We start from the raw sequence: 27,802 nt of genomic DNA, 5'->3' as shown, positions 1-27,802 counted from the left end.
TATATTCATCTTATATAATAATATATTGCTATGAATATAATTATAACATAATTATGTCATAATATAATTATGTAAATGACACTAATATATCATGCTGTATTATATATGAATGTATAATGAATTATGCGTGATATTTGATATATATTGCTATTATATTGCACACATGCTTGTACATATATGCTTGCATTTATAGTCTATTCTTTCACTGTCACGCTGCGCACCCTCTCTTACCCATATAGGTGTCTGTGCTCCTGCAGGCATGCGCCATGCATTAGCCCCTGCCCCATGGAAGCTGCATTTTAATAGAGACCCTTCACACCAGGGGAAATGCTGAAGGTGATCCATTTCTAGCAGTTTCTCTAGGCCCAACGAGGAGATTCTATGGGGCTGAGGAGCCCCGTGGCTCCCCTGTCCAGAGGTGCGTGGAAGGCAGGTGTTATCATCAGCCAGGAGTCCCATCCCCTTTCTCCTGCAGCCTCGTGTGCAAACCTCCTTGGAACACGAAGTTTATTTGCCTGTTCTTTCTGTTGCCTTTAGTCTCCCCACATATTGAACATAGTCATTGAACATGACTTCAGGCCATGCACAGTGTGCTCTGGGGCAGGATAACAGAACGTTTTAGAGAAGTTAGATCAGACAGACCCCGCCTTAGCATGGGGTTATCCTTGGCTCTCCTTCTAACCTGCACCCAAGACCCTCCCATCCCCCCCCACCTCCCACCCCCTACAAATTTTATACAGCTTTTCTCACAGCATCAGTGCACCCCACAAACAGATTTTCGAAAGTAAGTGGGGTTTGGCAGAAACCAACATAATTCTGTAAAGCAATTATTCTTCAATTAAAGAATAAGTAAATTTTTAAAAAGCAAGTGAAGTTAAATTAACTGGCTGCTGCATTTATCTATTAAATCAGTTAAACACAGTTTAGAACATCCAGTTTGGTTACTGTGGTCATTTCTATAAAAAGTTGAGAAATAAGGCCCTCGGGGACCCCTATAACCCCCCATATGGCAGCGCTTCTTTGAGAAAACTGGATTAAACTCCTCACCATTTTGACTGAGAACACAATTTCCAGAATCAAGATGACTAGAAAATCTGAGGAATTTGTAAATCAAATTGCATTTTAAATGCATTAGAGTATACTGTTGATATACATTCCACGGTAACACCTTCTGTGAAAGAATTTGATGGATGCTTTTGTACAAAGAGAAGTCCCATCCCCTGGCCTGAGCTACCCCAAGGCTGAGTTTGGGGGGGGGGGTTGGGTTTTTTGTCAATCAGTTTTGTAGCAACTAAGCGCTATTGAAAATATTTGTTTTTTAAAATACCACATTTTTCCAGCTTATAAAAATAGAATTTTCTAAATATACTGGAAAGTATGAAGCAGAAATGAAAGTCACCTGTAATTTCACAACTGAGAGATGATTGTCGTATTTATGCATGCATGTGCCTATGTAGACATCTCTAGTTAGAAGCAGGACCTTTCCTTGTGAATTTGCTCTGCTGGGTCTTACCCCCTAGGTTGTAGAAAGTAGGTGGTGGTGTGGGCTTTCTATACCCAGAGGTAATTGGTGTCAGAGACTTTGTGAAACAATAGGCACCGGTTAAACAGGAAACCCCTGCAGGTTGTGGGGTATGAAGCAGGAGGCCCACAGGCAGAACCCCTTCTGGGTCATTAAGGGGCAGTCCTGAGGACACAGCCTGGGAGCCCAGCCAGCCGCCTCCAGGCAGCAGTTCTGCACACTTGGAGGCTGCTTCCCTCTCAAAGCACATGCTGGACGTTTGCTCCCCATTGTTCTTTTCCTCCTTCAGTTTGATGTTCTGTCCACCCCTACCCTCTCTGGACTGACAAGATGCTCTTGGATTAAACAGATGTTTGACTGACACGCATGACCACCACTGCAGAGAACCTTGTGTTCAGAGAGGTCCATGAGGGGCAAAGCTTATTCCCCTCAGGACTGACACTGTTAGGCTGGGGTGATGGGCACTGGCTGGTGCAAGAGGGCTGTGGGGGAGATGTAGCCTTCCCAGCGTATTTTTACCCACCTTCCAGGGCTGCTTGAGAGTGTCAAGAGCCTGGCAGGAGACCCATAGCCTGCCTTCTCTGTGCTAGGGGAAGCCTCAGGCAGCCCAGCTCTTCCCTAATGAGAGCCACCAGGTGAGAGCTTTGGAGACTTGCTGTAGGGAGAGTGGGCTGTCCCTCAGAGCAGCAGGTGGCCAGTGGAACAGGGACCTCTCTCTCCCTCTCTGGTATGGAATCTGGGCTCTACCACTGTGTGTATGTTAGTCACTCAGTAATGTCCGACTCTTTGTAACTCCACGAACTATAGCCTGCCAGGCTTCTCTGTCCATGGAATTCTCCAGGCAAGAACACTGGAGTGGATTGCCATTCCCCTCTCTAGGGCTCTACCACTAGATAGCTGTATTAACAGAAAAGGTTATTTGAACACTGCATTCTTCAGTTTGCAAATCCAAGAAATGGGGGTAATAGCGGTACCCTTCAGGTGGGGTTGTGATGCTTCAATGAGTTATCACACATAATGCATTTAGCATGGCACCTACCAGAGTGCATAGCTAAGGTGGCTCAGATGGTAAAGAATCTGCCTGCAGTGTGGGAAACCCAGGTTCAATCCCTGGGTCAGGAAGATCCCCTGGAGAAGGAAATAGCAACCCCCTCCAGTGTTCTTGCCTGGAGAATCCCATGAGCTAAGGAGGCTGGTGGGCTACAGTCTGTGGGGTCACAAAGAGTTGGACCCAAGTGAGCGACTAACACTTACCAGAGTGTAAGCCCTTGCCAGCCGTTAGCTAGCATTGTCACTGTGTTAGTCTGCTCAGGCTTTAACAGAATACCATAGACTACAGGCTTAGACAGCGGAAAGTTACTTTTCACAGTTCTGGAGGCTGAAAGGTTGAAATCAAGATCTTTGTGTTCTGGTGAGGATTTCTGCTTGGCTGGCTTACAACCCCTTTCTCGTTGTATCCTCTCATCGCAGAGAGCAGGCGGGCTCAGGTCTTTTCCTTTTCTTATAAGAGCACTAATTATGCGGGTACACCCTCATGCCTACATTTAATCTTTATTACCTCCTAAAGGCCCCCCCCCCCAACTATCACACTGGGGATTAGGGCATTGATGTATGTATTGGGATGTGTGGTGGCACATTCAGCACTTACTGGTCATTATTGTTTTTATTGTCCCTTTGCAGGGTGTTCTTAGGTTTGGGACAGTCTTTGAAAGGGAGGGAAGGAAGAAGTGGGAAGATCTTTCTGTCTCCAGTAGGTCTTAAAGCCCGTGGTGGTGGGTCTTGAACCTTTTAGAAACTATCTACTTTCACAGTGTTCTGTTTCCCTCTCCTTTTAACCTTTAGGGAAAGGCTCTTTTTTGCTTTACTCTAGGTAAGAGGGAAGAGGAAGAAAAGTCAAGTTTATTCGGCAGCTACTTCTCTGAGCTTGGCCTCTGGGTGGGGAGGGAAGTCACACCATTGACTCCAAGCCACACCCCTTAGGGCCGTCACCATCATCCCCCTGACAGAGGACAAGGCCTGCAGAGGCTCCAGATGAGGAGCACAGGCAGTCCTAGGTCACTCCTCAGAAGTTTCCGTAAGATTTGAACCTGAGCCTCTGACCCCACACCCTTGCACCATGTAGCTGGTGTGGGGAGGAGTGAAGCGGCCACACCTGGCGCAGGAATAGGCTTGGGATGGATGCTGAGTGCAGCTGTTGTGGGAAAGTGCACAGTCTGGGCCTTGCAGTCACATGGTGCATACTCACTGGAGCTAAGTAGTGAGGCTCTTTAGACCCCTGAATCAGCAGCCACCAGTGGAGGCTGCCCCCCCACAACCTCCAGATCTCCCAGGCCAGAGTAACTTTCCCACAGAAGCTCATTTTCAAGGGATGCTAACCCAAACTGTATTTTCTTCTGTGCTCTTGTCCCTCCTCAGCCCCTAAAGACAATGAAGAGCGTGTGTTTCGGGAGCGCATGCGGCCCAGGAAGCGGCAAGGGGCTGTCAGGCGCAGGGTCCACCAGGTCAACGGCCACAAGTTCATGGCCACCTACCTTCGGCAGCCCACCTACTGTTCCCACTGCCGAGATTTTATCTGGTAAGGTCCTCTTTTCTGGAAACCTCTCAGTTAGACTTTTCGGCAGCAAGAGGTGGGGGGAATGGGTCAGGAGATTGGACACTTTATATAAAAAATGCTCATGTGCTTTAATTCTTTGACTACAGAAGACTTTTCTGCAAGGCCGAGTGGTGCTTGGGGGGCTAGATGGGAAGAAGAAACTATGATTCCTGGTTCCCACATATGGAGATACGTAGGATCATATCATATCTCATATTTGAGGAGTTAAGATTTTATAACCAATGATGGCATTGTGGTTTGTGGGTGTTTTTTAAAAGAACTCTTAACTTTTAAAGAGGGAATCTGAATTATTTACCAACATAATGATGGATTTCTTAGATTTGTTTTAAAAAAATAACTGGAAGGAGGGGTGAGGGGCTAGGGGTAGAGATGAAACAAGGCTGGCCATGAACTTATCATTGTTGGAGCTACTCACAGATACCTGAGGGCCTACTATATTCATCTCTCTATTTTTTTATATATTTAAATGTTTGCATAGAAAGCTTAAAAATATTTCATTGCCAATATTTATAATACAAAGCAGTTCTTAGTAACTGTCACAACACTGGTGCTGATAGGATGCTGAGATTTCAGATAAGAGAGAAGCATTGGCTGGAGTACTCAGGGAAGACTTCCTGGAGAAGGTGGCAATTCTCTTTTTATGATGACTAGGATTTTGATAGGCAGAAACAGGTAAGTAGTAGGCCTTTTTGGGAGGTGGAGAAAGACAAGGAATATTGGCCTTGGGGATTAGAGGGGAACTTTTGATGAATACCTACCTTGTGTCAGGGTTTCTCTTTGGCTCTGGAAATCTCTAAATCTTCCCAGCATCCTATGAGCTATGTATTATGAACACCATTCCACTAACAACAATGCTGAGGCTCAGAAATGAGACCAGCCTATGGCCCTACAGCTAGGATGTGTCAGAGACCTGATTCCACCCTGGTGAGCACAACTAATAGCTCATGCTCAGCCTTCCTAGCCACCTCTCTTAGCTCTCTGGAACTGATGTGGAGTTCGCATGTTGGCAATACCATGGAGGAGAGTGAGCAAGGCCATACTGCAGTATGAATGCAGAAGGGGAACATTCAAATTGCACTCTGAGGACCCCCTGGATTCCCATGGTGTCCAGGAACACCTCGTCTCATCCTTGTGGTGTTCTGGAACTAGTCACAGAGGTTGGCATGGACATCCAAGGTGACACAGTTTAGAGCAAAGTCAATCTGATTAAAGCAGAAATAATACCCAACTCCATCCACAGACACGTCTTATTCCTGGGACTGACAGCCGTCTGACCTGTATCTCTGTATTTTGGTCAAGAATTGGGGAACAGGTTCTGAAAGCTTAGCCCTAGAGATTCAGGTCTCCTCTAAGCCCATGGCCAGTATGACCAAACTCTGGGTTCCCTTAGCTGTAGCCCCAGTGACTGCTGGCTCCTCTCACTGGACTGGGCACTGCAAGGAGCTGACCAGTTGGTGGTGGTGTCCTGAGCACAGGGCTCAGGCCAGGCTGGCTGGATTGTTCTGTGTCCAGGCTGACCCTAAGCCTGCCCTAGGGGACCCATGCTGGTGATGGAAGGAATCTGTGATGTTGGTCTTTACCCCAGTGGTAGATTGAAATCCCAGTCCTGGCCACACTCTGCCCCATAAATCTTGACTACTCCTGGAATGCTCAGGGAATATGCTTGCCAGTGAGAACCTTTCTCCACAACTGTCTGCAAAGAAGGGCACACTCAATGACTTGAGGCCCATGGAGAGCAAGCAGGGTCTCTGGGGCTTTCCAAAACACAGCTGGGCCCCTGGAGTGGCTGTTTGTATAGGAAACTGAGCCCTAACACTGACCAAACCTTGCACCCATTCCAAGCACTGGGGCTGTTCTTGATGGCCTTCAGAAGGAGTCATTTTAAGGCACCCTTCAAGTGGGAGCGAGATTACTACCCCACTGCTGAGTGGACTCCACTCAGCATTTGGTACGCTGTGGGCAGTGGCCGGAATGGGGTGGCTTTGTGTGGCTTTTGACCTCCTGGAATTCATTTTCTTAAAGAGCTGTGTTCTTCTTTTCAGGGGTGTCATAGGAAAGCAGGGATACCAATGTCAAGGTAAGAGCGTGTTGTATGAAGTAAATCCCTGGGAACCACAGGTCAGTTCAGATCACGACTGCCTGTGGAAACAGGGGCTGGTTGGATGAGACTCAGAGCCCTGTAGGCCCTGCATGGTCATGCTCTCTCTCTGCAAAGCGAGACCCCGATTTTCTTTTGTCCCTGCCTGGCCATCGCTCCACTGTATCTATGTGGGAGTAGATGTATAGGAGTGCCTGTGGGGACCACCATCTGCAGGTGGCCCAGGGGGCTCAGCCTTTTGGTGCAGTGTTTTCGGTGCACCTTCTTCTTTCCCCATGAGATGGAAAGCTTCAGGAAGATGCCCTTTGGAGGCCCCCTGTGTCCTGAATCAGGTTCTGTGTGTTCTGTTAGCTCCTCACTCTCCAGCCCCCTGAAGAAGCTTCCTGCCCTGCTTGTTTTATTCTGTCTCACTCATGGTCCTTGCTGTTTCTTTCTCTCTCCCTCTCTCTCTCTCTCTCTTTTTTTTTTTTTTTGTCTCTTCTGTATCATCATTAGCTCTTAAACATTTAACAGTTGCTCGAAAGTATGAGAGAGTTTGTTTATTCCCCAGTTAATTGACTGCAAATGCAAGGTTAAGTTATGTAGAACTGGAGGGTAGTATGTAATGAGGTCATGCTGAGGCTTCTCTGTGGTTGGAACTGGGGGACCAGCCGCTAGTTGACTTGAGTCTCACCCCTGGGCCTGGGGTAGCTTCTGTGGGATGTGGCTGTGTCCTGGAGGTGATGTGTGAACAAGCGATTACACATGTGACGGTTCTTAGATTCCTTGCATCACCTACTGCCCACACTGGCCCATGACACTACAGAGTGTCAGCCATTTCTTGGGGAAGTATTACATACAGTGAAAAATTTTAAATTTGGCACAAAAGGTATATCCAGATCAAGGAGCTAGAGAACTTCTGCGTCACAGAACAGCCACTCACGTGCTGCTGGCCTCCCTCCCACCCCAGCCAGCCCTGGTGGGACCTTGAATGGAACGCAGGGAGTTGACAGTGCTTCACGACTGGGCGATTGCTTCCTGACGCTGGCATAGAGAAGCAAGAAAATTGATTGGTAGTCCTGGAACTAGAGAGAACTGCTGATGCCCTTTGGATATAAATGGTCCATTCTTCTGCAGAGCATTTAGGAAACCCTAATGGCTCTGATGGCAGAGTGCTTTGAAGTGATTGCATAAAGGGCTTCAGGTAGGGCATTACCATAAGACTCTGCGTTGGAGACAGAAGGGGCAGGGCTCCCCTCGCTCCTCCACAGAAACCTCATTGAATCCCGGGACGGAACCTTTCTTCCCCTGCTTGTCGCTCAGCTCTCTCATGTTTTGCTGTTTGCAGTCTGCACTTGCGTGGTCCACAAGAGATGCCATGAGCTCATAATTACGAAGTGTGCTGGATTAAAGAAACAGGAAACTCCCGACGAGGTAAATATTTATAACATTGAAATTCTGGGCTTTCTTCCCTGCCATCCCCACCCTCCACTGCCTCCTCTGTGGTCCTCAAGAAAAACCTTATCTCTCTGAGGTCCTGTTGCTTTCTTCATTGTGTTGATCAAAAATGAAGGGAGTTGTCCACAGCCTTCCGGCATGAGGTACAATCTACAGAATGAGTGCAGCTCACAGTCAGGCTTGTGTGTGTGTGGATATGATGCCAAGGGTTGTATGGTCCCCAGAAGAAAGCCCAGAGGAAAATTTGAGTTATTTTATGTCGTTATCTCATCGAAACAGTGAAAGAACTCACTGACATGTCAAGGGCTCCACACAGCTCATAAACAGTGAGAGACAGAACACATAAGCAGGAGCCTTATCTTTATGAGGTGATGGAGGAATGGAGTGGGATTAGCGAATCTAAGAAACACTTAAAAGGCTGGAAGAACCACAGTAATAACAATAGCTGACATTCACTGGGTACTGGCTGTGCCCTGATTTAAGCACTTTATCATATATTATTTAAAGCCATAACAACCTTAATGAGATCTATCTTCAGTTTCCAACAGAGAGAATAGAAGCATAGAGAGGTCAAATTAACTTGCCTTAAGCCTCACACCCCAGTATGTGAAAACGCCAGCCAGTCTGTTCCAGAGTCTGAGCCCTTGACCACTGTGCTATGTTCTCCTCATCTTAGAAACTAGTGTCAGACTGACTGTTACAAAAGTTGTTAGGAGTAAAGAAGTAAGAAAATTTGACTTGAAGCCAGGTTTCTCTTAACTGAGTAATTGAGAGAAGAGTGGATCCACGAACAGAAGTAAAAAAAAAGCCTCTTCGAGAAAATGACAGGTGTGAATGTGAGTAGAGGAGTTATCTGTGTTCAAAACAGTTGATTCCAAAGACATACTTTTAATTCTTGGTGAAATAAGTAAATATCGTACAATCATAGGCCATTAGTGTGAGATAGACCCTGGGTGGGATTACAATCAGATAGGTTTATAATTAGGCTTCCAAAAGGAGTCCCTTCTATTTTTAAGAAGCAGGGTCTTCTACCTGCTTCTTGAAAACAATTCAACAAAGTAACACCTTAACACCCAAAGCATCTTTATGGAAAGCTCTTCCATCTCCTTCTGATTTCACACCATCTCTGGAAAGCAGGAAGGGACGAGGCTTAGACTGAGCATCCCACGTCCCTGGAAAGCAGGCAGCCCAAAGCACCAAAGTCGTTTACTGAGGTTCTGCAGTCATGGTGGGAAATCGCAAGGCACTGTCACCTGGCTGTCCTGATTCCTGTTCTAGGATCGTAACCATAAGTATGCTGTTACTCTCATTATCTTTTTAAGTAAATGTAAGAAAAAAATAATCTCCTTGCTGTGTGTCTGTCTGTCTTCTTAGGGACGTTTTATTGAGCATTTATTGAGCACTTCCTGTATGCCAGATGATTGCTCCATGACCCACAGAAACAAAGAGAAATACATGATTCCTGCTCTTAAGGAGCTCATAAGTCTCAATAAGGTTTTAAAAAATGATCTCATAAGTTTTATCAATTGTGAACCTCTGCAGATGTTTAAACCTCTTTCAAACCTTCTTGGAAGGAAACCCTATGACTTCACGCCATGCAGGCTAGAGGGTTGACATTTGAAATGCACAGAACCCAGCTTAATCTGTGACCTAGTTTTTCTGATTGTATTTTCTGGCATATTGAGCACTGAAAAAGAAGTTACCAATGAGGCGAGTTCCCAAATTTGGTACCTGTCCCAGTGGAGACTAATTGCCAGGGGTTGATTGGGGGTTCTTAGTGTAGTGGGATTGGTTGCCTGCCCTGCTGCTCCCTGAGCCCAGTCTCTTTTAGTTATTATATTCCTGGCCCATCGGGGTAATGCCTGTGCCCTCTGCCGGGCACAGCCCTCGGGGGACGAACCTTCAATTTCACTCTTTTGTGTAACCACCCGAAGTGTGAGACATGTACACACTCATCATACATATACACCCCACACCCACATGGCTCTAAACACCAAGCATCTAATGCCCTCCCGTTAAAAGGGGGCTCTGCCAGTGGGCTCCCCGGAACTTTGGCCACAAGCGCTTGGCCGATGCCCTCATCCTGTCTTGTGTCTCTGTGCTCACACTTAGGATTCTTGCCGTTCCCCAACCAACCAAGAATGCTCTCTCTCTGTGTTATCTTCCTTCCTTCTCTTCCTCTGTGGCTTTAATCTTCTGATTCTCTCTCTCTCCCTTTTCTCCCTCACTGAGTCCTTTCTGTTGGGCTTGCTCACCCCTCTGTTGCTGTATTTTCCTCTGAGTGCTGTGTGCGTCTGAACTACACCTGTGCTGCCTTCCTGGATGCTCGCAGGCCCTCTGATCCTGCAGCACAGTCTTGTGTGTGTGTCATCATTCTCACTCACCATCGTCTGATACTTTGGAGTCCTTAGTGGCTGCAGCTGAGGGTCACACAGCTCTCCCACCCCCACAGACCTCCTAGCCACCTGGGATGCTTCCCTACCTCTTTACCTTGGTTGCCACCTCATCCCTCTGGGGCCAGTCCTGGGAGACCATGACTCTCCCCTTAGTATCGACCCAGCATGTCTGCAGTACCTACAATAATATGTTTCCTGCCTCTTCTGCCCTCGGGGTCTCATTGATCCCACAACCCTGTCTCCTAATGACAACTCTTCGAGGCCAAAATGTGAGGTCCAGATTGTGGGCTATGTGCCAGGGGATTTGGAGGTCTGGAGTCCTGGATGGGACTGGTAGGGGATCAGAGTCCACAGAGAAAGTGGGGTCAGGGCCCTGGGAGGAAGGCTGTCTTCACCATGTTCCCAGGGAAGCTTCAGAGCAAGGAGCTTGGCTTTGACCCTGTGATTTGCCATCCCTGCAGGTGGGCTCCCAGCGGTTCAGTGTCAACATGCCTCACAAGTTCGGGATCCACAACTACAAGGTCCCCACCTTCTGCGACCACTGCGGCTCCTTGCTCTGGGGCCTCTTGCGGCAGGGTCTGCAGTGCAAAGGTAAGGCGCTGGGTCCTGCTGCTCCTACCCCCTGCACCCGAGCCCCTGCTGTCCCTCCACTTAAAGACTCTTCTTGGAGCCTCGAGAGTGCTCTCCAGGGCTGACCAAAGGACTGGGCCCAAGCCCTTGCTAAGCCGTTGTTAGTTACTCTGAGCATTTGCCAGGCAGTCTCTGTGCAGAGGCCTTCCAGCGGACTCCATAGAGGGAATCAGAAGAGAGGAAGTGTGACTCCACCTTTTAAGACAGTGAACAAGCTGGGACCGCAAGATGAGTCTGAAAAAGTACAGGAAAAAATTAAGGGAAAGATACACTGGAGTAGAAGGGAAGAAAAGTGTTTGGAGTCAGACTGTGAAATAAGTCATAGACATTTTTTCTGTCACCATCCGTGGTTCCTAGTTTACTTTCAGAAAAACCCCTGCTAAAATGCTGTCACGTAAGACAGATTGCTCCTTCATAGACCTGTGATGGATGTTACATTATCCTTCTGGTCCCCGTGAGGAAATAGGCTCAGAGACTAATTTAACCTCTCCAGGTAGCTCGTGAGCAGAAGTGGGGTTTGAACCTTGACCTCTGGGTCTGAGTTTCCTCCTTTATTTCCTGCTGTTCTGCCTTTGAATTGACTTCTGCTCAAATGAGTGTCCTAAGTGACACAGGGAACACCACATAATATGGGGAGGTGGGTTCACACTCTGGGGTCTGATAGAAGTCCAGGGTCACAAGCTAGGCCAACTTGCTCACAGAGTTGGACAACCATGAACTATTGGCCAGGAATACCTCACAGACACTATTTATAAACAATTTTTTATTATTTTATTAAATATTAAAATTTTATTAAGTAAATTTAAGCTTAAAAATGAAAAGGTATTAAACTATGAAATTAGTTTGTTATTAAAAACATTATTTTATTATTACTGAATGCATCATTAATAAATTCCCATTGTGGAAATATTAGAGAAAGAGCTAAAGAAGGAAATTGAAGCTGTGAACCAATTGGTCACTGAAAGGATCCCAGTGAGAAATTATGAAGATTGGAAATAAGGTATTGGCTGTACTGGGAACAGAGAAGGGAAATAACCTAAGAGGTGCTGATGAGTGATTTATTGTCTGTAGTGATCAGATCCAACTGGGAGGATGGTGGAAACCCATGAGGGAGGGCAGGGCTGGAGGCAGGGATGGTGGAGTTGAGCTGGGGACGTGTCAACTTTGAGGCACCAGTGGAAAGTACATGAAGCTGTCTGACTGTTGGAAATTCTCACTGAAACTCAGGAAAGGCGTCTAGATGGAGCACTTAGATTTGGATTTGTCAGTGTTTGAGTAGTAGTTAACCTATAAAGTAGATGTCATCCCCAGGATAAGTACCTTGAGTGAAGAAAGAAGACACCTTGGGAATCTGGGGACGAGGTAGGGTATCAGCATCCTAGGATGAGTGTGCAAAGGAACTGCACGCTCTGAGGGAAGGGCTTCAGAGATAGGAGGGAAAGTGGCAAGGAGTGGAATCATAGAAGCCAAAAGAACTGAAAGTACTTTTTAAAAAATTTAAACAGGGAGTGATGGATAGTGCCAAATGCTTCCAAAAAGTTATTTAAAGTAAAAAGTACAACATGGGAAAATAGAACTATCATACGATCCAGCAACTCCACTTCTGGCTATTTTCCTGAAGAAATAGAAACACTACTTTGAAAAGATACGCATACCCCCTGTGTTCATTGCAATATGTTTACAATAGCCAAAATATGGAAGCAACCTAAGTATCCATCAACAGATGGATGGGTAAAGAAGAGGTGTTGTGCGCATGCACACCCACACATACGTGTGCGCAGTGGAGTAGTACTCAGCCATAAAAATTAATTAAATCTTGACATTTGTGACAACATGAGTAGAACTAGAGGTATTATGCTTAGTTAAATAAGTCAGATTGGGAAAGACAAATAGTGCATAGAATCTTCTTGTTATTGTTGTTCAGCTGCTAAGTTGCATCCAACTCTTTGTGACCCCATGAACTGCTGCACGCCAGGTTTCCCTGTCCTTAACTATCTCCCTGAGCTTGCTCAAATTCATGTCCACTGAGTCAGTGATGCTGTCTAACCATCTCATCCTCTGCCGCCCTCTTCTCCTTTTGGCTTTAATCTTTTCCAGCATCAAGGTCTTTTCCAGGGAGTCGGCTCTTCACATCGGGTGGCCAAAGTATTGGAGCTTCAGCTTTAGCATCAGTCCTTCCAATGAATATTCAGGGTTGATTTCCTTTAGGATTGACTGGTTTGATCTCCTTGCAGTCCAAGGGACTTTCAAGAGTCTTCTCCAGCACCACAATACATAAAACAGAAACAGACTCACAGATACAGAGAACAAACAGGTGGTTGCTGGAGGGGAGGTGGATGGGGGATGAGGGAGATTAAGATACAAAATGAAAGTTACAGAGATGAAATGTGCAACATGGGGCACAGACTGACTAATACTGTAGCATCTCTGTATGGTGACAGATGGTAACTAGACTTACTGTGGTGCTCATTTTTTAATGTACAGAAATATTGAATCATTATGTTTGTGCACCGGTAACCAGCATGGTACTGTAGGTCAGTTATGCTTCAATAAAACTGAAAAAAAAAAAAGGTGGAACATGGGGTTGGATTTAACAATAAGGAGATCACTAGTGCACTCAGCAGGAGCTGTCTTGGTGGGGATGGTCACCCAAGTGCAGAGGCTGGAGTGAAAACAGAAGGTGAAGTATTTTCAGGATATTTTATATAATCAGAAAAAAGACAGTGGAAAAAGAGACCATTAATGATCCAGGAGAGACAGGGGATTCTTGATAGAACAGGGATAGAGAGATGGACACCCCTCTTCCTGGTGAAGGGAAAGACTCAAAGCCAGGCCTGCGTAGAGATACATGTCCTGTGTCAGGGAAGGGGGTCCAGGAGGAGATGACTGGCAGAATGGTCATTTAAGTTCCGAATCTTTTGAGGGCACTGCAGTTAAAAATAAGTTCCTTTTTAAATTAAGTTTCTAAAGGAAACGCCTTACTGTTCTCCATAGTGGCTGTATTAATTTACTTTCCTACTTCCCTGGTGGCTCAGATGGTAAAGCGTCTGCCTACAATGTGGGACACCCGGGTTCAATCCCTAGGTCGGGAAGATCTCCTGGAGAAGGAAATGGCAACCCACTCCAGTATTCTTGCCTGGAAAATCCCATGGACGGAGGAGCCTGTAGGCTACAGTCCATGGGGTCGCGAAGAGTCGGACATGACTGAGCTACTTCACTTTCTTTCACCTACAGTGTAAGAGGATTCCCTGCTCTCACACCCTCTCCAGCATTTATGTATAAAATAGATCACTAAGGAGAACTACTTTATAGCGCAGGGAACACTACTTGAAACTCTGTGGTGACCTAAATGGGAAGGAAATCCAAAAAAAGAGGGGATGTATGTATACAGCTTTCCAGGTAGCTCAGACTGTAAAGAATCTGCCTGCAATGCAGGAGACTCAGGTTCGATCCCTGGGTTGGGAAGATCCCCTGGAGAAGGGAATGGCCACCTACTCCAGTATTCTTGCCTGGGAAATCCCATGGTCAGAGGAGCCTGGCAGGCTACAGTCCATGGGTTTGCAAAGAGTTGGACACGACTGAGCAACTAACACATATATGTATGGCTACTTCACTTTGCTGTACCACATTGCAAGCAGGACATTGTAAAGCAACTATGCTCCAACAATTAAAAAAAAAGGTCAGCAGATAAAAGACAACCCCAGACTGCAGCACTTCTAACATGAGAGCAGAAAAGTCTTTTTAATTACTCTGTTTCTGATGTTGATAACAAAGAAGATTAGGTAGTGATGGCATTAATTAGAGTGTTATCAGTGATAAAAGACAATAAATAGCACACCATTTCATTTTATTAGCTAACCCTTGTTAATTTCCCCAACTTTGATCAATATAGACATTGGCCAGATTTCTGAGTTACAGTGTGGGGCAGCGGAGAGAGAGAGTTCCCTTACTTCTGAAATAGCAGATCCTTTTCAGTTGAGGTGAGAAGTAAGCGGGGGTGTGGAAGGCACAAGGAGGGTTGGAAATAGCGTCATAAGAAGTGAGGATGAACGGGACAGGAGGAAGTGCTGGCCACTGGCACATCTTATGTTCTGTGTGAGCTTCCCAGATGTCCTTTCCCTTTCTAGAATTTCAGCAGTGACCTGAAAGAAACAGGGCCTGTCCAAAATCCTTTTTGCCATTAGGTAACATGGAAACAAAAAGAAGAGAAATAAAGCAGTACAGCAGGAGTCTCGAATGCTCTCAGCTTTTGGAGAGTGGAGTAGTGGTTGCCAGGAAGCAGAGCGCCTGCTTTGGATGGGACTCTGATGAGGCCATGTCTGGTTTTAAGTAACTCTATTAATTATTGATCTATCTAGGGACTCTAAATGAAGACACCATCATCTCATAAATATTGATAACTTAGAGGCAGCCCAGACACCCAGATGTGGCTGCCAGGGCCGTGGGTCCCTGAATGACCCCGGGAGAAGGCAAGGTTGGGGAACAGTGTGTTCAGCTCTGTTTTGGCAGGAAGCACCCCAAGCCTGCTCAAGTAAAGGATGGGGAGAATGAGGCTGCCTCAAGTGAGGATTCCTGGTCACTGGAGCCCAGCGGGACATGAGAGGAACAGGCTACACAGAGATGAGAGGGTAGAGGCAATTCAGAACTTAGGGCCCCAACAAAGGTTTACAGATACTCCTGTCCTATCCTCTGTTACCATGACTTGGCCTTTCCCCTCTTGCTCCTTTTCTCCTCCTGCTGCACTTTTCTCCCTCTTTCAATTTAGTTTTTAGATTCACAGTAAAACTGAGCAGAAGATACAGAGATTTCCTGTATATAGCCTGCCCCCACATATACCCAGCCTCTCCCACCATCAACATCCCCCACCAGAGAGATGCATTTGTTAAACAGTTGCTGAGCTTACACTGACATATCACAGTCACCCAATATCCATAATTTACATTAATTGCACTCTTGGTGTTGGACACTCTGTGGGTTTTGACAGATGTTTAATGACATGTATCTGCCCTTACAGTATCATACAGAGTAGTTTCACTGGCCCCCAATCCCCTATGTTTTCTTCTCGCTTTTTATCGTTTTTCAGCCTCAAGTCTATTTGTCCCTGCAGGCCCCTTATCCTGTGGAGAGGGCGATAGCCAGAAGAGGCTGGGAGGGTCCTAGGCAGGGGCCCCTCTTACCTGGGTCTAAGTCTGGTTCCACTCCTTTGATTGCTAAGAAAAAGAAATCAAAAATTCCTGACCTGCCTGGGGGCTCAGAGCAAGTCCCCAGGGAGCTGGAGTTAAACCCAGGCAGCTGGCTCCTGCACTGCCTCTGGTCTGTGATCCACACCCTCTCCTATCTATGGAGACTCCTTCAGGTCTTCACCTTTGTTGAATCAGGCTGGCTTGGCCTCCTGGGCTGGAGCCCCCATCCCCTGGTCATGGTGGGATACAAGCCACTTGACCTGCTGGTCTGTGGCTTCAGCTTTGTTGCCCATCCCACTCCTGAGGATAAAACGTTTAGGTGTTTTCAATGAAGTGGGTTTTTCTCAAGCTTGCATCTATAGTGAAGAATCCATGAGATGGTCCTGGTCACTCTCCCTTCAGCCTGAAGTTGCCTGAGCCACATGGGTTCAAGGGTGGTGGATATACTCTTCCAGAGACTGTCCCTCTGTCAGCCAGGGAGAGAGAGCATCACTACCCCCTTTTACTGGCGGGGATGGAGACCAGTGCGCACAGAGGGGTAAAACCAGGGACCCGTGGGAACCCACCACCACCCTCGAGGCTGCCTCCTCCCTCCCGCAGCCCAGAGGGGCCAGACGCTTGGAGAGTGCTCACAGGCTGTGTTTGAGAAACTGAGCTCCTTTATCAGGGTAGAAAGACACCAGCACTAGGCAGGATATTTCATTGCTGTCTTTTTTTTTTTTGGTCACCTAGCGGGGTCCTAGCTTCTCAACCAGGGATTGAACCTGTGCCTTTGGCAGTGAAAGTGCAGAGTCCTAACCACTGGACCACCAGGGGACTTCCTCCTGTCCTTTATCTTATGATTTAAGTGCTGGCACAGTTGCGCTGTACCTCTCCATAGACTCACTGAGGGTCTGTCTGAGCACCTCAGCCACTATTAGCCTGTGCAAAAATTAGCTTCAGATGTTCAAATACTAGCGTCACTGAGGCCCTTGAACTCTTTTTATTCTTTTCATTTTAAGCCTGCTGCTTCCTTGACCTGACCTTCACCTGCACAGTGAGTGCCTCCAGGGTCCTCTCACATGTGCTTTATTTCTCCATTGACTTGTGGAGTCAGTTTCCCCAGAGGTAAAGACTCCCAATACCTTATGATTTTTGTTTCCTTCTCTAAAGAAGATGTGGGGTTCTCACCTGCCCCGGCCACCACTCCCCCGCCCCCCACTTTTCTTCTGCCTGTTAGCTCACATGTCTCCAGCACAGCTTTCTTGACATCCCCCAGCATCTGGGTCAGTTTAACAGAAAGCCAGACCTCTTTACACAATTCAGTCTGCCCTGCAGCACCTGCAGCAGCCCTGGCTTTCCTGTTCTCCTCTGGGGTGAGCCCCCTGCTCCTGCCTGTCCACCCTGACTGCAGCTCTGTGCCAAGGTAGGGAATGAGGTACAGTTGGAAAAGGTCTGGTCTGGAGAGTCCTGAAGAGTCTCCTTCCTGGCTTCTTGACTCTCTCTGAGATCCTATCCTAATAGCAGCTGTGAGCCAAGGCTGCTTTTGTGGACTAAGGGGGAGAGAGTCACTCCCGTTCCTGCAGGTAATAAAGAACAGGCCATCTATTTAGGGGCAAACCCCCTAGGCAGAGAGCTGGAAGCAGTGAAGATCCCAGATTAGGAGTCTAGGGAACTGATCTGTGCTGGTTCTGCCACTGCTTGGGCTGGGTAGTTGCAGGGAGGCCCCCTGGTTAGGCGACCCTGGGCTTCCTTTTAACTCCAACTGCATACCCACCTTCTGAGAATTATAATGAAAGTAATGAAAAGTGGCCATAGGAGCCACAAAGATAGGAGGAAGGGAAGGTTTTCTCGCTCCCTTCCCTTCCCTTCCTTTCTTCCTTCCTTCCATTAAAAAAAAGTGGATATTAAAAAAACAAAACAGTAAAGTTAGGAAAAAGGATTTTTATTCTCATCAGTTTTGAAAATATCAGCCCTTTACTATTATTTTTTAACAAACAGTTTCCTTGTCATAGGGTTTCCCTGGTGGCTCAGCTGGTAAAGAATCCGCCTGCAGTGCGGGAGACCTGGGTTGGATCCCTGGCTTGGGAAGATCCCCTGGAGAAGGGAAATGCTACCCACTCCAGTATTCTGGCCTGGAGCATTCCATGGACTGTATAGCCCATGGGGTCACAAAGAGTTGGACACAACTGGGCGACTTTCACTTTTCCTTGTCATATCTTCAACTTTTATTTGTATTTTTAGAATTAAAAAAAAACACAAATAATACACAAATAATTCTCACTATGAAAGATTCTAGCAAGACGTAAGTATATGTATAAAAATGTTACAGTCTGTTATATTCTCTTACCATGTCTGTTTCCAGCCCTAACCTCTACTAACAATTTTCTGGCTCCTTTTGAGCCCTTTTGTGTACATTTGCTACTCCCATTCTTGTCTCCTGCCCAGGACTCTGCATCAAGCACTCTCCCACCCCTGCCAGCCTCCATGACACAAGCACACAACTTCCTGCTCACAGTTGTGTGTGTTTTGCCCCTGAGCGTGGTGTGGCTGGCTGTAACCTGCTATGCTATTGAACCACTGCTCTGGCTCACCTACAAGGGCCAGATGACCCTCATGTAAAGAGATTTCTGGAGGACGCTTAGGCCTGCCGGGCTCCCTTTGTCGCTTTCTCTCACAAGGTCTTCTGCCTGCTTTGGGAGGATTCCCAACAGCATAACCCACCCCACTGCAACACCGGCTTTAATCTCAGCTATGGAAAGGGTGGAAACATGGAAACGAGAATGAAGGTCAGCATGCCCCAGCCCCCGTCTGTCCTGAGAACAGCACCGCCTATAGCGCAGAGTAGGAGCTCAGCAAATGTGTGATGAGACACTGGGCAGAAGCAGAATAATGATCTTCCATTTTGAAGAGCCCCAGCAGTGCAGCTCATCCCGGTGAAGCGGTTAAAGCATGAACAATATGAAGCAGCCTAGAATGGGAATCCTCAGGGGACTGGCGTCTGGGTGCTCACCAGTCTGGATGAGGGAGAGAAGGGGGTGATTCAACTGGTTTGTCTGCCTTGCATTATTATAAATGAGCTTCACGTTTCTTTGCTTCTAGCACTTACTTTCTCTTCCTGACCTGCGGCCTCCAGATGTTACTTCCAGCTTCCAGGAACCGCACTGTGGCTGCTTAAATTATGTCAAATTCTCTTCTCTCAGCCAGCTTTACCCTTGTGTTTCCAGAATTTTCAAAGCTCTTTCAAAGTCTCTTTTTCATGTGGTTCATGTTAACTGACACGTCACTGGGGTTTTTTTTTTAACCTTACATATTAAGACAACTACACAGTTCTCCCAAATAAATAACAGATTTTTTGTAACGATAAATGAAGTCCCCAAATATCTTTCTTGTTTTGCTGACCAGTCAACCTGAGCGAATTTGTTTCATTAGGATGGACAGGTTGGTGTTACAACACCAGAGGGCGCCAGCAGCTAAATCACATAGATAAACTACCCGTGCAACGAAATTCTCTTCATTCGGTTGCTTCATGCTTGTCTATTCTGTCACCTCAAGAAGAGACGGAAGAGAACTTGTATGCGATGGGATGGGTGGACAGGTGCAGATGAGCTGAGCTGAGTATCAGAGGGTAGCTTTGCCAAGGGCAGTGGGACAGAGAATTCGGAGTGCTGTTGCCTGGAGTCTGGCATGGGTCTGAGGATTTTTGAGCATTTTTAGTAAAAACTCAATTAATGCAGGCAGCACCATGGCCAGGCTGTGGTGGAGCTTTCTTTTTGTTTATATTGCCTGAGAAAGCTCCCCTCCCATCAGCACACATGCTTCCCCACCCCCATATTTCTGCCTTTGGCTCTGCGGGCATCTTCAGCCACATAATTTACTTGAGCTCTTCAAGCCTGGGTTGGATGCAGGAGAGTAGGGTCAGTGCTGTCCCTCCTCCAGGTCAGTGGTCAGGTAGTGCAGAACCCTGAGGTCTGGTCATCCTGCCTGATTTTATTCCAGAAGAGTGTGTGTGTGTGTGTGTTAAAATAGACTTTAGCTTTTGGGGTAGTTTTAGGGTCAGAGCAAACTTGAGGAGCAAGTACAAAGATTTCTGGCATACCCTCGTACCCTCGCCCGCAGACAGCCTTCCTCACTATCAGTATCCACACCAGAGTGATACATTTGTTAAATCAATGAACTTGCATTGACGCATCATTATCCCTCCGTTTACATTAGGGATCGCTCTTTGTACTAGACATCCTGTGGGTTTGGACAAATGTACAACATGGTGTATCCATCCTTATAGTATTTATACACAGTAGTTTCACTGCCCTGAGAATCCTCTGTGCTTTGGCTATTTACTCTTCCCTGCCTCCCCTGCAGCCACTGACAGTCCCTGATCCTTTTACGACTCCGCAGTTGTGCCTTCCTGTCATGGAGGAGGACGTCATGTAGTAAGAGCTATATGCAATGTATAGGTTTTTTTTTTCAGGTTGGCTTCTTTCACTTAGTAATATGCAATTCAGGTTCTTTTATGTCTTTTCTTGGTTTAATAGCTAATGTATTTTTAGTACTGACAAATATTCAGTTATATGCGTATACCGCAGTTTAGCTGTTCAGCTCCTGAAGGACATCTTAGTTGCTCTGAAGTTTTCATAATTGTGAATAAAGCTGTTGTACACATCCGTGTGCTGGTTTTTGTGTAGACCTACATCTTCAACTCATTTGAGTAAGTACCAGGAGTGTGATTTTAATGTCTTATTGGAGAATTGTTCCCTTGTTGTGCCTTAGATATCTCTGATAACTTCCCTTGCTCTGAGTCTACTCTATTAGAAATTAATGTAGCTATTCCTGCGTTCTTTTAATTAGCATTAGCATGACGTATCTGTCTCCATACATTAATTTTAATCTATATGTATCTTACATATTTAAAGTGTGTTTATTCTAGGTAATATGTACTAGGTTTTCTTTTTTGATCCACCCTGACAATCTCTGTCTTCTACTCAGTGTATTTAGACCATTGCCATTTAACGTGGTTTTCAATATGTTTGGATTAATAACCGTCTTTTTTGTTACTGTTTTCCATTTGATGCCCTTGCCCTTTTTTTCTGTTTTTGTCGTTCACATTTTTCCACCTTTCGTGGTTTTAATTGAACAATTTATAAGATTCCATTTTTTCTCTTGGCATATCCATTCTTCCTGGTTGCCCTAGAGTTTGCAATATACGCTGACAACTAACCCAAGTCCACTTTCAAATAATGCTCTAATACTTCACAGATAGTGCAAGGATTGCATGTGTGCTAAGTTGCTTTAGTCGTGTCCGACTCTTTGCAACCCCATGGACTGTACCCCGCCAGGTTCCTCTGTTCATGGGGTTCTCCAGGTAAGAACAGTGGAGTGGGTTGCCATTTCCTCCTTCAGGGGATCTACCTGACCCAGGGATCAAAGCAGCATCTCTTATGTCTCCTGCACCGGCAGGCAGGTTCCTTACTGCTAGTGCCACCTGGGAAGCCCCAGGTGCAAGTATTAATACCTTATGATAACAAAGGAATTCTCATTCTTCTGCCCTACTCCTCGTATCATTGTTGTCATTCATTTCACTTATACATAAGCATATATTATCCATACATATGATATACATAAGCGTAATAATTGAAAACATCGTTGCTATTGTTGTCTTAAAAATTTATCTGTTAGATCAAGTAGGAATTTAAAAAATAAAAGTTTGTATTTTACCATCACTTATTCCTTCTCTGATGCTCTTCCTTTCTTTATGTAGATCTGAGTTTCTGATGACTGAAGGAAGGAAAATGCCTGATAGCATTTTCCTTCTTTCTGAAGAGCTTCTTTTAACACTTCTTGCAAGGCAGGTCTATTGGCAATAAAGTTCCTCAATTTTTGTTTGTCTGAGGAAGTCTTTATTTCTCCTTCACTTTTGAAGGATAAATTCACAGGGTACAGAATTCTGCATCTTCTCCCCCTCTCAATACAGTAAGTCCCCTACATATGAACCTTGAGGTTGCTAACTTTCAAAAATGTGGAGGTGTGTACACATGACCAGTCATGTAAGTTAGTCACACGCCTGGTATGTATTGTCACGTGTGTGCTTCCTCTCTAAGTGTGGTGCTTTTGTGTACTGTATAGAGTACAGTATACAGTAACTTTATTTCAAGCCCAGGATGTCTAGGAGCAAGTGTGAAAGCAATGTTGATGTGACTGTCACTGCTAAGAACCACCAGCTATTGTACTTCACTATTATACTTTTCAAGGTACTATAGCACTACAAGAGTACAAGGTACTGCACTATAAGATTAAAAATGTTTTCTTTATTTTTATATTTGTTTTTTATAAGCAAATATTATAAATCTATTACAGTACAGTGTTACATAGCCAGTTGTGTTAGTTGAGTACCTAGGCTAACTTTGTTGGACTTAATTGGATTTATGAACATGCTTTTGGAACAGAGCTAGTTCATGTGAAGGGGATTTATTGTACTTTAAATATTTCACTCTACTCTCTTCTTGCTTATGTGGTTTCTGAGCAGTCAGATGTAATGCTTGTCTATGCTTCCCTTTGGGTAAGGTGTTATTTCCTTCTGACTTCTTTCAAGATTATTTTTCTTTATGTTTGATTTTCTGCAGCTTGTATATGATATGCCTAGATGTAGCTTGATCCTGGTTTTGTTCTTTTTCATTTATCCTGTTCTTTCTTGTCATTTGTTGGTGTTCTCTAAGCTTCCTGGGTCTGTAGTTTGGTATCTGAATTTATTTTGAGGGCATTCTCAGTCATTTTTACTTCAAATATTTTTCTGTTCATTTCTCCCTTTTTTTTCCTCCTGCTAGTATTCCCATGCACATGTTACACCTTTTGCAACTGTTCTGTATTTCTTAGATATTCTATATATTTTTTCCAGTATTTCTCCTTTTGTTTTTCTGTTTTAAAAATTTCTATTGACACACACCCTTAGCATATTAATCATAGTTGTTTTAAATTCCTGGCCTGGTTATTCCAGCAACTCTGCCATGTCTGAATCTGGTTCTGCTTCTTGCCCTGTCTCTTCAAACTGGTTTTTTAACTTTTAAGATGCCTCACATTTGTGTGTATGAGAGAGGGATAGTCAGACATGACATGTCAAGTAACAGGACCAGCAGTAATAGGCCTTTAGTAACATGGTGCTAAGGTGTTGGGGGAGCGGAGGCATTCTGTAGTTCTGAGATTGGATCTCAGTCTTTCTGTGAACCTGTTTCTCTGAGCTATGAGCTGTATACATGCTTCTCAGGGTTTCCCCCACCTTATGTAGGACAAGATAGCTAACACAGGTTGGAGTTGGGCATTTTCCTTCCCCTAGGTTGCTTAGGATCTCATAAAGCTGCAGTAGTTTAATCTCTGATGAAATAGCTTCTTCTAAGAGCCAGCATTGTTAAGAACAGGGAGCTCTGCCGTATTTCAAAATTCCTTCCCTGTCTCCCTGTGATCAGCATGTGGGATTTCTTTCTCCAATATTCCCTGTGAGAACATGGTCAAACAACTAGAGGTAAAAGTCACAAAACTGGGGGGGACCCTATGACGGGGTCAGCCTAGAGTCTCTGACAGATCGTCCACTCTGGGACCCCAGCGGCTCACCATTTAGTGCAGGCTTCCCTACCCTGTGCTGCTTTTCCTCTGGGTTGCTACTTGGGAGTTTCTGTTCCACTGTTAAGATTCATATCTGTCTCTCCCACAGGGCAGCAGTTTGCCCTGTGATGTTACTTCTCTGTTAAATCTTAAGAAGACTTGTTGATTTTCCAGTTTGTTGAGCTTTTTACTCATTAGGACAGAGCAACAACTTCCAAGCTCCTCACATACTGGACTGGAGACCAAAACAGTTAATGTTTTCACCTTGGGTGTCCTGCACCAAGGTCAGCTTAAGTGATCCAGATAAAGCAAAAGACAAAATTCAAGCATGGCCTTTGTTCCTTCGAATCCAGATTTTGGATTTGAAGGGGACCTTGGAGGTCACCTTACTCAGGCTCCTCATTTTTAGAGATGAGTTTCTTTAGAGGCTGTCTACTGTGAGTGTTCTTCTCTTGGGACCATTCCCACATTACAGTGGAGTAATATAGTGCACTGTATACAGGGGACCCATTTAGGTTCAGCATCTAAATGAACTTTCTTCAGAGAAACCAATTAAATTCTATAGTCAGTGTTCTGCTCCCTGAAAGGAAATTTCAGTGTGATTTTTATTCATCCATAACCTGATTATCTCCATGAGGTGGCTGATTTTAGATCTGTGTGAGGGGATGATGGGTGATTTTTTAATTTTTCTTTTTTTGTCTTCCTGCATTTTCCAAATTCTAACAAGTGAACGTGTGTTCCTTTTACAATCAGAGCACAATAAGGTAACATTTTAGGCCATGACCCTTTGGAAGCCTCTCCTCCGTGTCTCCTTACAGTCTGCAAGATGAACGTTCACCGGCGCTGTGAGACCAACGTGGCTCCCAACTGTGGCGTGGATGCCAGGGGTATCGCTAAAGTGTTGGCTGACCTGGGTGTTACTCCAGACAAGATCACCAATAGTGGCCAGAGGAGGAAAAAGGTAAGTGGTTCTTGGGTGATGTTTCTGGAGCTCCATATGAGCCGGCTTCTCCATGCTGACTTCCTGAGAGTCCCTTGGAGTATAGTTCTGAGACTGCTGGGTTGAGACACTGGACTTGAAACAACATGTGCTTAAAGAACACAAAGAAGAAAGAGTCATGCAGGGAACGCAGAAGTCTCCTTCGTCGATTCCAGAGGTGAGGAAAAGCCAAGCAAGTCTCAAGTGTTGTGTTTCCTAGGGCTACATCATCACCTTCGAGGTGAGGATTCTGGAATTCCCTCCAGAAAATATTCAATTCTAGACAGGGAAGTAGCCTTATCTGCCTCCAAACCTGGCATGAGAGCAATGTTCACATTTGAACTTTGCCTCTGGTATCACTATAATGAGGATAAATGGATGAAGAGCTAGAAACACATTTCTTTCTAGGGAGCAAGCCAAGAAGATTTGTGATAGTGCTGGCACTTGGCTGCCCGAGGAATATTGTTAATGTCCCACGACATGAAACATCTGGGCCTGTCTTTGGTGACCAAAGCCCTGTCTCTATCTGTGTGACATTCCGAATGTCAGTAGGAAAAGATCCATTTGCTATAATGTTATGTTGGTGAATCAGGCCCCGCAGATGTAAACAGAGCTAAAGATATCTCTAGCATTTTGTTTGAAGGCTCGTCCTAGCCTTGGCTCCTAGCCTAAAAAATGTAAGAGGGCTCTGAAAGAGTAAGTTAATGAAAAAATGGGAACCATGTTAACTGGGCAAGAAATCCTGGTAGGTTGGCATGGGCAAGTGGCTCTCATTGCCCAGTGTGTGTGTGTATATATATATATATATATATATATTTTTTTTTTTTTTTAACTAAAAAACAAGCCTGACTCTGGTTGCCTCGACAGTATTAGCTCCTAAATGTTGTCCCTAAAAATGTTGTCCCTTGAAATACTTTCTGAAGGACTTTGTGTTTCCCTTCTTGTTCTAGAAGCTGCCCATACCTTTTCCCTGCTGCCTCTCAGAGGAGGCTTTTCCCTTGAATGGGAAGGTTTGGGTTGTTTCCATCTTTTTAAGCATTTTCTTCTTTACTTTTCCAATAAACAAAGCTATTTTGTAAGGTTTCGAGTAAAACACACCCTCTCCTCATGACTAACGTGAGATTTGGTGCTTCTGGTGGCCCTTCTCAGCTCTCGACAGTCCCACTGGTAGAAGCAGGACTTCGGTTATTGACCCAGGACATTGAAGCTACAAGCAGAAGGTCAGCACCCCTAATGCTGAGGCCCCACCCCGAAGGCAGGTTAGACAAACACCCTGTGACGGCGGTGCTGAACACACGCGTGCACGGCTCCACAGAGAGTCCTGTTCAGCAGACATGAGTTTGTTCCTTGCCTGAAGTAAGCTGGCTTTAGAAAAGGCAGAGGAACCAGAAATCAAATTGCCAACATCCGCTGAATCATCGAAAAAGCAAGAGAGTTTCAGAAAAACACCTATTTCTGCTTGATTGACTATGCCAAAGCCTTTGACTGTGTCGATCACAATAAACTATGGGAAATTCTGAAAGAGATGGAATATCAGACCACCTGACCTGCCTCTTGAGAAACCTATATGCAGGTCAGGAAGCAACAGTTAGAACTGGACATGGAACAACAGACTGGTTCCAAATACGAAAAGGAGTATGTCAAGGCTGTATGTTGTCACCCTGCTTATTTAACTTATATGCAGAGTATATCATAAGAAACGCTGGGCTGGAGGAAGCACAAGCTGGAATCCAGATTGCCAGGAGAAATATCAATAACCTCAGATATGCAGATGACACCACCCTTATGGCAGAAAGCAAAGAACTAAAGAGCCTCTTGATGAAAGTGAAAAAGGAGAGTGAAAAAGTTGGCTTAAAGCTCAACATTCAGAAAACTAGGATCATGGTATCCAGTCCCATCACTTCATGGCAAACAGATGGGGAAACTGTGGAAACAGTGGCAGACTTTATTTTGGGGGGCTCCAAAATCACTGCAGATGGTGATTGCAGCAATGAAATTAAAAGACGCTTACTCTTTGGAAGGAAAGTTATGACCAACCTAGATAGCATATTAAAAAGCAGAGACATTGCTTTTGTCAACAAAGGTTTGTCTAGTCAAGGCTATGGTTTTTCCAGTAGTCATGTATGGATGTGAGAGTTGGACTATAAAGAAAGCTGAGCACCGAAGAATTGATGCTTTTGAACTGTGGTGTTGGAGAAGACTCTTGAGAGTCCCTTGGACTGCAAGAAGATCCAACCAGTCCATCCTAAAGGAGATCAGTCCTGGGTGTTCATTGGAAGGACTGATGTTGAAGCTGAAACTCTGATACTCTGGCCACCTGATGTGAAGAGCTGACTCATTTGAAAAGACCCTGATGCTGGGAAAGACTGCGGGCAGGAGAAGAAGGGGACGATAGAGGATGAGATGGTTGGATGGCATCATCGACTCAATGGACATGGGTTTAGGTGGACTCCAGGAGTTGGTGATGGACAGGGAAGTCTGGCGTGCTACAGTTCATGGGGTTGCAAGGAGTCGGACACGACTGAGTGACTGAACTGAGAAGTAAACTGAGTTGGAATCTTTACTGTCATGGAACATTTCAGAGAAAACTCAATACCTGCCCCCTCCCCTGTATTTATATGGCCTGTAACGAGAGTAACCAGGCATTGTCTGTCTGTCTTGGATTTGGGAGATCCTGCTGCTAAGAAGCCAACATGGAGAAAATAAGGAAGGAGCAGAGTCAGAGACTAAGAGACTTCAGTCCTGACAGTTTTATTGCTGTGTTGCTTCTGATGCAAAAGCTGGAAAAAGTCAAGCAAACCAAGTAGTACCTTGAGTTAGTACGAGAGAATGGGAGACCAGTACCCTTGGCCAGAAGCTGAGGGAGCTTCTATGTGGGAGCATCAGGCTTTCTGGAGCCTGAGTTACCTTCATAGTGTCCCTTGCAAGCAGCCGATCATCCAGGAATGACGTGTGTGCACAGTGAGTAGATCAAGAGTAAAGGGGAACAGAAGTGCTTGTGATCTCTTGAGTGCAAACTTCTGCCTTTAATCGGAACTTAGTATGAATATACCAGCATCTATGCTAAGAAATAGACTTCATGGAGGACATCCGGCTAGAAATTTCCTGATTGCCAACAAATATCGATACATCTGAAGATGCTGATTGAGCTTCTGTTATGTGTATCACTCTGTGCAATCCCCAGGAGCAATACAAATACTAGAGAGGCTCTTAGCCTTCAGAGAACCTACAGGCTACCTGAGTAGAGATCCCAAATTAAATAAAGCTGAACAAGGTAGGGAATAAATACCAAGCAGCTGTCAAGCTTGCTCTGGATGAGATAACTGCCATTGCTTGGGTAGGCAAGAGAAGTTTCATGAAAGGGGTAAGGT

The 27,802-nt window shown here is 45.4% G+C and overlaps 1 protein-coding gene across 2 annotated transcripts in view; it reads left to right on the top strand.

The window, feature by feature from the left end:
* The window catches only part of PRKCE (protein kinase C epsilon), a 546,536-nt gene that overhangs the window by 339,074 nt on the left and 179,660 nt on the right, over positions 1-27,802 (top strand). For both annotated transcript variants that reach the window (XM_069583410.1, XM_069583409.1), the window contains exons 4-8: positions 3,938-4,097; positions 6,179-6,213; positions 7,562-7,647; positions 10,529-10,658; positions 24,271-24,413. In XM_069583410.1, coding sequence (XP_069439511.1) covers positions 3,938-4,097; positions 6,179-6,213; positions 7,562-7,647; positions 10,529-10,658; positions 24,271-24,413 — 554 coding nt within the window. The remainder of the gene's footprint in view (positions 1-3,937; positions 4,098-6,178; positions 6,214-7,561; positions 7,648-10,528; positions 10,659-24,270; positions 24,414-27,802) is intronic.

This window comes from Ovis canadensis, chromosome 3 (assembly GCF_042477335.2).
Source record: "Ovis canadensis isolate MfBH-ARS-UI-01 breed Bighorn chromosome 3, ARS-UI_OviCan_v2, whole genome shotgun sequence".
NCBI classification, from domain to species: domain Eukaryota; kingdom Metazoa; phylum Chordata; class Mammalia; order Artiodactyla; family Bovidae; genus Ovis; species Ovis canadensis.
The sequence above is the reverse complement of the archived record's forward strand: the minus strand, read 5'-3'. Positions and strand labels throughout refer to the sequence as shown.